The following is an 11,365-nucleotide window of genomic DNA, read 5'->3' as shown; positions in this document are numbered from 1 at the left end:
ACCAAGGGCTTTTTCCCCTTTACAAGGGAGGTAGCCAAAAAACAAAGGCATAAAAACCATTCCATCCCCAATACACTCCACTCTCCCTCTTATCTTGGCACCCCCTGGATGACGGGTCATCCCTGTATCTTGTCCACTGCCCTGGGTCAGAAGCAGTGCCGCAAGACATAGCAAGGCCGCTTCATTAAATTGGTAACCCCACCTCTATGTCTCCTCATGCAAAAAAATAAGACGGGGAGAAATCCCTTCGGGCTGCATCAAAATTTTCTCACACATACTACCTCACCACCCATCCAATCTCATGCATCACATCATCCATATACAACCATTCTCTATTCACCTATATTCTGTCCTTCCTCAACAGACATTCCCCTCTTCCCCAAAGCCCCTTTCACCCCATCCATCCATCTCATCCAAGGTTGTCCCCTCATGTTCACTCCCTCCACATCTGCCTTCCATGCCTCTTTAACTAGTCTTTCTTCACTCATTCTTTCCATGTGTCCAAACCATCCCAATATTCTTTCATCCACCCCATCTCCAAACTCCCTTACCACCCGTTCTCCTCACCTCATTTCTCACTCTATCCCCCATCATACTTCTCAGACACCTCATCTCAAACACATTCACTCTTATGTTCCATGTTTCTACCCCATACAGTGCTGTTGGCACAATCACTCCTTCATACAATCTCCTCTTAGCATCCATTCCCAAATGTCTATTTCTCATTACACTTTTTAATCCACCAAGGCATTTACTCGCTTCTCTCAATAAGAATAATAAGGTAGTTTAAAGGAAGGTACCCACATTTTGCATACATTTTTTTTTTTTTTTTGTAGCACAGCAGAATATACCTGTACCAAGGTGGGGTCCAGCATTTGAAGAGCACTGGGTGAAGTATGAGTAGGCTTGACATTTATACAGGAGTTCAACAAATCCCAAAGGGTTGCATCAGCTCCCCAACTAGTTCAGGATAGCAAACTAAGGAAAGCACAGGTTAGAAAATTGGAAATATTTATATTTAGAACTAGGGATCCAAGCAACACACGAGTGAGGGATTACAACTAAAATTCTTATTAAACAGAATGGGAAGGGGGGTTGCACTTTGGTAGTGGATCACAGTGCCTCGGAATACATGATTCCATGTTGCCGTTATGGATCTACCTCTGTTTTGGACTTCTCAGCAGACATACTCCAAGTCTTGGATGTGGAGAATCTCATTCTCAAAACAGTAAATTATGCAACATGGTTTTGTCCACAATTTGAGCAGTTTGAGAATGAGGAACCATATGCAGAGGCCAAATAGTGCACACAATTGCCCCAGATGCAATCACCATACAGAAGATACAAAGCACCTCATTCAACATCACACCAATCTTGCTCTACCCAAAAAATACAAAATATCATCTTGACATGTGACCCAATCCAGCAACCAATACCAGTTACCCATGGGCCTTCTGCAAGAGATACCTGGGCCAGTGGATTGAATGTTTATTAGCAGTGTTATTCAAGGCACTTGACTGACAAATCTTGAGAAAATGTGGGTGTTGTGAAATGAAACCAGTTGTCCAAATTTATTCACAAAATTATATTAAATTATTTACAGTTCACTGTACAACTCTAACAAATGGTTCCAAAATATCAATATAGGAATTCTAGCTCTTTGTAAATTATGGTTCACAAATTTATGCAAATCCTCATCATTATCCTCAGCTACAAACAGGCTTTACTTGGCACCAATCTTACACACATACAATCCATCCACACTAAAGCACACTCCCTGTATGTTAATAGTCTTGTTAGATCAATCTAACAAAGATTGCTCACTGTGGTTATGGAGAAGCCAAGCTGCCGCAAAATAAGTAAGTCAGCAGAGACCTTGTTATGCACCTGAGGTTGTTATTTACAGCTGTAGTATTTTTTTTCATGTTTTCACAAATGGAGGAAAAAGTTAGTTACAAGCATTCTATGTCAATAAAAAAATAACTTTTTCTCTAAGTTCCATTGCACTTAAAAACACAATCTGTTTATATAAATGTAGAAATTATTGCCAAACATGCATATCCACATCCATGAACTTAGAAAAGTGAATAAAATGGTGCAAGTTCACATAATCAACACAACACAATGAGGTTATGAAGGGACTGCATTTTGGAATCTACCTGCTATCAATGTCTTCCAAACGTTTTCTTATGTGCCAACCTGGCAATATGGCAGTCAGGTATGAAAATCATCAAATACAGCAATGACAAGTCTGCTTAACTACCCGCCCTAGTTGAAAGCACATCTGCAATTCGCCTCTTGACTGATGGCATCAAATTTATGTGTTCATCTACACAATTCATGGCACATCCTTCAAATTCTGCTTTATACACTGCCACCTGTAAAGTAAAAACCCAGTATTAAAAGAAATATACAGTTTCCTTTCTTGTTTATCCATACAATCTTCAAACAAAGCAGCCTATACATACTACAATGAATACAAGGCATAACCCATATATATTTCAATTACAAAGCAGCATAACTGTATTATTTGCACTTACCCAAAGCACGAACGCAAAGATTAGTATGCCAGAGCCTTTACTCCATGACCACCATAGAACTACATTTACAGTGTAAGTTGGTGTTAGGCATAACCCTAGTTATTAGTTGACTAAGCTTCAAAAACTGTTGGTGATTTGAACAAAAAGCTGGGAAAAACACTAACTGGGGAAACCTTATTACATTATTAAACCTTACAATTGTTACATAACACACTTAAGGTTGTACAGTAATGATGATTTTGCTACTTTAGCTGGGACTATTTAAAATAAATACAACAAAACTGTAGCATTTGAAGCCATAGATAACAAAGTAAATTTCCTGCAACTTCATTCTAAGCTTTCATGACAAAATAAGTCCCAAATACTTCTTCAGCTGCTTAAAGCATGGACAGCCCAACGACATATTACAAAGCTCTTGCCACAGATACTATGAAAGGGAATTACTTCCTAAAGCTTGGGAGAAAATCCTAACATATAATTAATTCACACTTCAGCTCAAAGCTGTTTGTCTTGACTGAAGCATGTATTCCTCACTGCACCAACAGAAAAGCAGCAACCAGTTCTACACTGCAAGGCAACAACCCAGAGAAATGATTCCTACCCCTCCAACTCCTAGGGCAGCCTGACGCAAAACACTGCCAGCACTGTTTGCCAAGACCTTCGTACCCCGTGCAGGTGGGGCCTCCTGTAGGAGAGTCCCAGACCAGCAAATTAGTAGTTGTATGGGTATCTAGTTATCCAAGGGAGCATGGTGGGTTGCAGTACTATCTTTACCTTCTTCCAACTATCATTTTTCCCAAGTTCTCAGGCATGCACATCATTTTAAAAGCTCACATCATTCCAAATGCTGTGAAAAAAAAAAATCTCTCTCTCTCTCTCTCTGTCAGTACCTGTAGCATCCAAAGAGATGCATCTGCTACTTCAATCCTACATACACACTTCAATTCTGGACTAAGAAAAACCCGGTCGTCACTGGGATTAACTATTTTTAAGAAGACAGCAATGTCAATCTAGTGTCTTAATCAGTTGTTTTACCTTTCATGGCAAGTCTAAAGTAAATACACATTTAGAATCAGGCAATGCAAAAGTTTTGGAAGGGAGTCCGTATTGACCAGTAGGGGACAGGACAAGACATTACATTGGGATATGTCCTAAATTGACACCCCCATCTACACACACACTTATTCCATCATCATCTACCTTATGCTGAAGGGTGGCTGGGATGGGAAGGCTAAACCAAACAATTTACAATGCACTTCTACAGCATACATAATCTTTCAAAAACTACCTTATAGCAAATACATGACATTCACTTTTCAAAGATTCAAGGAAGCACTAAATGAGAGCAATAAATATAGAAAAGCTTAAATATGAATGCTGGGGAGTGGTGGATGCAATTGCATTTCAAATATGGAGAAATAATGGGACAAAAGGAAGCAAGTGTAGTGGTAGTTAAGAGAGAAAAAGAGTTTATTGCCTGTTACCTGAAACCCTTAGGTCCTCTGCAAGAGAGACCTGTAGCAATGGTCTGATAGAAAGAACAAGACATGAAAGTGGTGTATTAAGTATGTTATAAGAGAGGAATAGTATCCAAAGGTTGCAAGAAAGCATACATCATGCCAGTTGCAAGCTTCAACTGTTGCCTTAACTGGAAACCCGCAATCCCATAATGATTAGCAAATCCTCGGGTCCTCCCACAAATCCCTCTAGGAAGAAATGTTGGACTAATGTCTGTTCCATTAGTTTGAAACTGTCTTTGTCACCAGCCTATAGTCACAAAAGGGGAACAGTCACTGATTTTGATCTTGCATGAAAAAGTGGAGGAAATACAGTTAAAGTAGATAGACACATCTTGGGCCTAATCTGAAGACTAAGTGTCAGCACCTCAGGACAGCCTTGTGTCAACACAGTTTGAAACCAGGTGGCAAGGAGATAATATTTTCTGATGTCTGTTTTGCATGACCATCACTTACATGTAACAATTGTTGGCTCCATCTTGAATACAATAGACTTTGAATCTAAAGAAGGGAGAAAGGCAAATCCTTAGAGGTATTTGCAATGAGGTGTTTAAGAAGAATAATGGGGGTTACAAAGATGGACGGAATGGAAAGAACTAGTAGATCAGATAGTTCAAAGAATACTGGGGTTGTTTGGATATGTGGAAATAACAACCGAAGAAAAACTAGCAAAAGAGGATGGAAGGTGAAGACCAACAATAAGGTACATGGACGACATAAGAGGTAATGGATGCAAGATTAATGTCTGTTTTGCAAGGAAGGGAGAGGGCATGAAACAGATGAGTGGAGTGTGTTTTTAAATGATTAACATATTGACATGGCCTGAAGAAATTTCCTCTTGTAACTTCTTAAGTAGATGACAGGGTTTTTTTTTTCTTTACCACGTAATGAAACCACAGGACCAGATTTGATGGTTGGACCACCCTGTGGTGCTATGTCTTACTGCCTTACCTCTGACCTGTAGTGGTCATCGGACAAGTAAGATCTTTCAACCACAGGGAGCTAAGACAGAAAGGAAAACAAATTTTTGATGAGTGAAGAATGGATGTTTGCTATGACTTGACCATCCCTTTATATGAGGATAAGGCCTTTTAGTATATGTATGTATTCTGACTCAGCAGAAGGGGTGTTTAGTATACTGACTGAAGAACTGAAGCATACAACAATGCTCATTACATACTACTCCCTTAAATCTTTGATCTGAGCTAGGAATTTAAAATAAATTTCACTAAGTCTTACTGATGGTCCACACTAAATGAAATAGAAATTAGAACTCCATCAATAGCATCATCTTTTCCATCAAGAAGCAGAGCAAAACAATATGAATCTCCATTGGCCATGCTTTGTTCCTACTGCCTAGCTGAAAGTGTAAAATCTATACATAAATTCTGGAATCCCCAATGTCAAGCCTATATTATCAAAACAAATATCATAAAAGCAAGGGGAGAAATAACGCAATAAGCTGAAAAACTTGGCAGTCTGATATAACTTTCACTACTCTTACCTGTGCCTCTGTGGTGTGTGAATGCACCTTTTCCTTCACACGATCCTGACAGACCATGACGCATCTTTGCAGTCGTTCCTACAATTAAAAGGCCCATGTTAAGCAGGTATTAACATTCAATATTGGTCAATAAAAACAATATACAACCACTAAATCATTGATCAATTACCAAAATGACAATAAAACTACAAATAGCTAAGGAGCATATGTAATATGAAGATAACTGTTAACTATAATTTAACAGAATACCCTTGCAGTACTGTCAGTACAAATCCTCCAAACTTGAGGGATTATACCATCAAATTTGACCAGCTTCAGCTTTTTCCTGGACTTTACTGTTATTGAGGTTTCATGAATCTTCTGTCTGGAAACTAACGAAGCCTGCTGTACACTTAAATGTGGATTGGGTTGGGTCTTTTGGTTTCTAGTTTTACTGAGAAGTCTGAGGAGGACACAAGAAAGTCCTAATTTCCATTGTGGTTCTCACTACTGGTGGGGTTCAAACCATCGCTCACCTTGACCACCACCCATAAGAAACGACACTCTAGCCTACTCGGTCACCAAGCCACCATCATAACCAAGATCCTTCTCTTCTGTGCATTTTTCTTCCCATTCCTTTTTTACACACCTTGTAATCATCATTTTATGCTCTATGAATAACCTTTCAAACAATTTCTCTTCTGTAAATTTAATGGGCGAAATGTATCCTTTGAAAGCAAGTAAATCGAGTAGTTGGATCAATGCTACTAAAAAGTAAATTTAGGTCTACAGGTTATTGTTGTTGTTATCTATGTAAATCATAAAACCAAACCTGGAATTGAGAGAGTTCATGTTGGACAAATGACTGGGCTTGAGTTAACGGAGTTGAACAGGACTCTATGCAACGATGAACTTGGTCAACAGAAGACTGCTCACTGCTACAACAATCTGCTGCACAAAGGTGCATTCGTTTCTGCAAAAGGAAAACACTGCTGAGACATGATACACTTTGTACAGTGGAGTAAGGCCCTAAAAATAAATGCTTCAAGTAACAAGTTCAAGTACAAAAGAAAAAAAAAGAAAATAAATAAAATAAAAAAAAAAAAAAAAAAAAAAAAAATGAAAACTTGCACCGACATTCAGAATACCAAACCTAGACATCATGTACAGCCTCTGAAAAACCAGTCATTAAAAAAAGAAAAAAAATAATAATAATAATAATAAAAATAAATCAATCAATCAATAAAAAATAAATAAATGAATGTGACCCTTGATTTACAAAGACTAGTTTGACCCACACCACCTGATGAATATGTATTGTGCTGCTCCCTAGATAGGATGACAGTGGGGCAGTGTATTATAAATTCTTCTGTCTTCTGTGTGATGATTTTATCTAGGAGAGTTTAAGTCTGTGGTTAGGGTGATTTTTTGTCACTGGTTCAGCACTGGGTGGTTGCCTGAACAAGTCATGCCAGTGTAGTTCTTACTTGCTGGGGGAATGATTTCTCAGTTAGGCTATTGTTTGGGAGGGTATATTCTTGTATGAAAACTTCAAATATAAATCACATTATCAATGAGCAAATAAAAAAACACCTGTACTTTATGTATTAAAGATAATTTTCATAAATTTTATCAGTATTATTTTATTGAGACCCACCAAATACCTTGTAATTTTTTTCTATTCCTGATTAAAACACATTAATTACACCAACTTTTCTTATTTCAAGATCTGCCAGTGTATGGTTTCATGAATAATCTTTTTTAGGTCTTGGATTGGAACACTGAAAGACATTGATGGCAGCCCAACAAGAGACCCCAAGACAATGTGCCAGCTACTAACACACCAATACAACAAAGTGTTTAGTGAGCTGAGGCAAGAAAAACTTGTAAAGATGCCCAAAGATTTCTTCACTAAGTCCAGGCTGCAGGGACAGCCACAGCTAACAGACCTCACCATCTCAGAGGCATGGAAAGAGCCACTAGGGAGATCAAACCCAATGCTGCTGTGGGACCAGATGGAGTGCCAGCAATTCTCCTGAAATTGCTGGCACTTTTTGTGGAGATGCTTGATGTATAAGGGAATGGTTCTGGAGGAACTTAAGAAAGCAACAGTGTACCCCCTTAACAAAAGTGGAGACAGGGTTATAGGCCTGCTGCCCTCACCTCCTATTTAATAAAAATATTTGAAAAATGTGTTAAGCAATAGGACCACCAAGTACATGGAAGATCATCACCTTCACAGCAACAATTAACATGGCTTCAGGATGGGAAGATCCTGTCTGTCTAAACTCCTGGCACACCAGGACCAGGTCTTGCATAGCCTGGCAGAAGGCAAGAATCTAGATGTCGTGTTTCTAAACTTTGCCAAGGTATTTGACAAGGTTGATCATGGCAAACTACAACAAAAGCCCTTGGTATATCAGGAAAACTGGACATATGGATCCAAGAATTTTCTTATGGGTCACCATCAAACAGTAGAGATGGATGGATGCAAGTCACAAGAGGCAGAGGTGGTTAGCAGAGTCCCCAAGGATCTGTTCTGGGACCACTGCTGTTCCTGTTGCACATGATGGACATAAGTGAGGGAGTACGTGACTCCTTCCTCACAACATTCACCAACGACACTACCATGAGTTGCCACATAAGGACTACTGCAAAAGATTAAAGTGGTGTTCCTTTATATGGATAAAGAGATGATGAAAAAACTCCTCAAAACCCTGATACATCCAAGACTGGAATATGTGTCAGTAGTATGGTCCCTACACATAGTGAAGGATATGAGCAAGACTGAGAGAATACAAAGGGCAGCAACTAAACTGGCCCCCAGCCTGGCAGATAAACCATATGAGGAAAGAATAAAAGTACAGTCTATCAACTCTGAAAGATTGAAGAGAAAGAGACGACATGATTATAATATTCAAGTCACTAAAGGGGATAGAATGCACTGATAGAAGAGATCTCCTGATCAAAGATGGGAAGGCTTTAAGAGGCCATGGAAGTAAATTAAGAAAGACCACGCATCGAAAAGATGTGAAGAAATAGTTTTCCATATACTGTAGATGTAAAAATACGTGGAATAGCTTAGGCGATATAGCCTTAGGTCAAACAATAAACGAGTTCAAGTCTAAATATGATAACTGGAAATCAGAGATATAGATTAAGTTGGAACTGCACATGAATGTGAGACTAGGTATATTAGAAAATTAGAGGATAGGAGACAGGACCCAAAGAGCAAAGCTCCTTTTCTGTATACTACAATTAGGTAAATACAGAAGTGTCCTGCCTCCAACAAGACCTGGATGCAGTGTATTTGAAATGTTGAAGCATGGACATAAAAGAGATCACAATGCTGTATGCAGAAGGAGGGGCAAGAAATTGCAGCCACAACCCACGTCAAATGTCTTGGGGTGCACCTCAGCAAGGACTGCTCATTCCAGCACCACATAGGAGAGAGTCAAGAAAGCCAGGATGATGGCTGGCGGGATGCTGAGAACCTTCACCAGAAGGGACTGAGAGACACTGCTGACTCTGTGGAAGGCTCTGGTACAGCCGCTGCTAGATTACTGCAGCCAGTGAGGGTCACCCCAGAGGAGAGGAGACATACAGCGGCTAGAGACAGCACCGAGGTCTTTCACCAGGAAAATACAGGGCACGAAAGACCTCAGTTACTGGGACAGATTGCGAAAACTGGGCCTGTACTCCCAGCAGTGCAGGAGAGATAGGTATCGGACCATCTACACCTGGAAAGTCCTAGAGAGACAGGTGCCTGACCCGACACCCCAAGACTTATGTGACAGAGAGAAAGGGGTGCCAGTGCAGGAGATGCAGCCTGCCATCTACACCCCCAGAGAAGATCAGGACCATGATGGCAGTCAGCATCGCTTATGAAAGTCCAAAAATCTTCAACTCACTCCCAAAGGAGACTAGAGGCATGTCTGGGTTCATAGTAGAGAGGTTCAAAGCTGCATTAGATAGGCTCCTGAGGACAGTACCAATGTAAAACCTGAAATGATACCAGTCCAAGTGGTTCTACAAGAAAGAGAAACAAAGTTGGGCAGCAGTGGCATACCACCATGGCTGTGAAGCAGCACTTCTACACAGACACAATAGCCTATGTAATTTAATGTATGCACACCCCAAGGTCATCCATGTCAACAAGGATGGCAGAGAGAACATGAAAATTTTCACATGAGGTGTTCCATGCCAGATAGGCAAAGACACCAAAATCATGTTTTGAGTTATTGCTATCCAAAGTTTGACCTAATGAGCCACTTCAAGAATTTTTCTTTTGGCACTAGCATCTTTGCCTGTCTGGTACAGCGCACCTCATATATTTTTTCATTAACAACATATGAAGATGTACTGGATTAATTAAGTACTTATCAAAAGAACAGAACTCATTCCACAGGTCATCATTTAGAAATATAAAAGGAACAAGAATGTATGCCAGATAAATACTCCTTCACAAATATAATTTGTGGATACAAGGAACTGCTTACCACAAAATATTGTTGGTGCAATCTGGAAAGAAACTCAAACTGGATGCATATTTTATCATATTGGTCATAACAATAACTATTAATTGATTGTACAACCAGATCTCACAGGCACACCTGTTCTGTAATAATCTCCTAAGTCTAAGATCAACCTTTCTTTATTTCAAGACAAGCAAGGTGAATTTTTGCAAATTCTTAGAGGGTCAGTAATATTTGTACCAAATGTCTTGCATCTCGGAGGGCAGAAACCGACCTATAGACCGCTTGCCATCTAATACTCTAATAATTATGAGCAAAGTAAAACATCTCTAGCTTGAGTTGATGTCATTGAAGGTATGGATCTATGGATTTAATGTTTTTCCAATAAATCAAGCTAATCACATTTACGACCTTCCAAAATACGGCTTTAATTACCAAATTTTGTTAACAAATTCTATTACTTCAAATCATTTCACTTTACCCAATGTATCCTAAGTAAGTACCGGTTTCTGTAAAAAAAAAAAAAAAAAAATCCGGCAAGTGAAGGTTACCCGTGGTCATTCCTCCTAATTCTAACGTTAAACAGTTACAGTTCCACCGTAAACAAAATTTAACATTTAACCATACTTACTTGCATATTTCGTAAAAATGTTCGATCAAGTTCATCTACAAGGGCCGTCATGGCACCTTGGATTTTGTGTTGAGCGTCGTCCACCATGCTTGCTCTCCTTAGCCCGCAATCGGCTGCTGATGCTGTCGTGTGATCACGTGACCTATCAGCTGGAGAATTTGCGATTCCACTATTATTTTTCATTATATAAAAGAATATAAAAGAGTCGTGTACTGAGTATGGATAATATAATCAATATAAAAATAGATATATTAAGATAAAAATTAAAATATAAAAATCAATGCATGCATACTTGGTGAAAAATAGAAAATATATAGCATACTATCTACCCCAGAAATTCTGAATCTGGAATGAAAATTTATGTTTTCTCAGCTTTAATAATTATAATAATTACGAGATGTGGTGGTTGAAAGCATTTGGATTATCATACATCTTTACAATGCATGCTACATCACTTGTAAAATTTACATTAATCATTTAATGCAAACGGTGTACGTGGAGTGCCGTTGAAAACATAAAAGTGATATAATCAAATCAGGAAGTCTGCCCGAAGATAAGCCAAGTAGTGGAAGACCCCTCTCTGACACCCACATCGTAGGATTCCAAACAGCGCCACCAAGATAATAAGAATTTTTTTTTAGCCATTTTTGGGGTCCAAATGAGAATAAACGTAATACTAATATATGAACACTAAATCGTATATAAACAAGAACCAGCCA

General features: G+C 39.0%; 1 protein-coding gene across 2 annotated transcripts; it reads right to left on the bottom strand.

Annotated features, from left to right (window-relative positions):
• Nucleotides 1–1,561: 1,561 nt before the first annotated feature.
• On the bottom strand, nucleotides 1,562–10,795 carry LOC143040728 (protein FAM136A-like). Of its 2 annotated transcripts, XM_076212099.1 has the most exons (5): nucleotides 10,647–10,795; nucleotides 6,373–6,513; nucleotides 5,562–5,639; nucleotides 3,142–3,225; nucleotides 1,562–2,378 (listed from the first exon to the last, which is right to left on the bottom strand). In XM_076212099.1, exons 1-5 carry the CDS (start codon nucleotides 10,731–10,733, stop codon nucleotides 2,256–2,258), a joined length of 513 nt encoding a protein of 170 aa, XP_076068214.1. In that variant the 5' UTR covers nucleotides 10,734–10,795; the 3' UTR covers nucleotides 1,562–2,255. The 2 variants fall into 2 exon arrangements, with proteins under 2 accessions (XP_076068214.1, XP_076068215.1); XM_076212100.1 differs by lacking the exon at nucleotides 3,142–3,225.
• Between the last annotated feature and the right edge of the window lie 570 nt (nucleotides 10,796–11,365).

This window comes from Oratosquilla oratoria, chromosome 29, assembly GCF_046742065.1.
Source record: "Oratosquilla oratoria isolate Oo_2021 chromosome 29, ASM4674206v1, whole genome shotgun sequence".
Taxonomy (NCBI): domain Eukaryota; kingdom Metazoa; phylum Arthropoda; class Malacostraca; order Stomatopoda; family Squillidae; genus Oratosquilla; species Oratosquilla oratoria.
The sequence above is the reverse complement of the archived record's forward strand: the minus strand, read 5'-3'. Positions and strand labels throughout refer to the sequence as shown.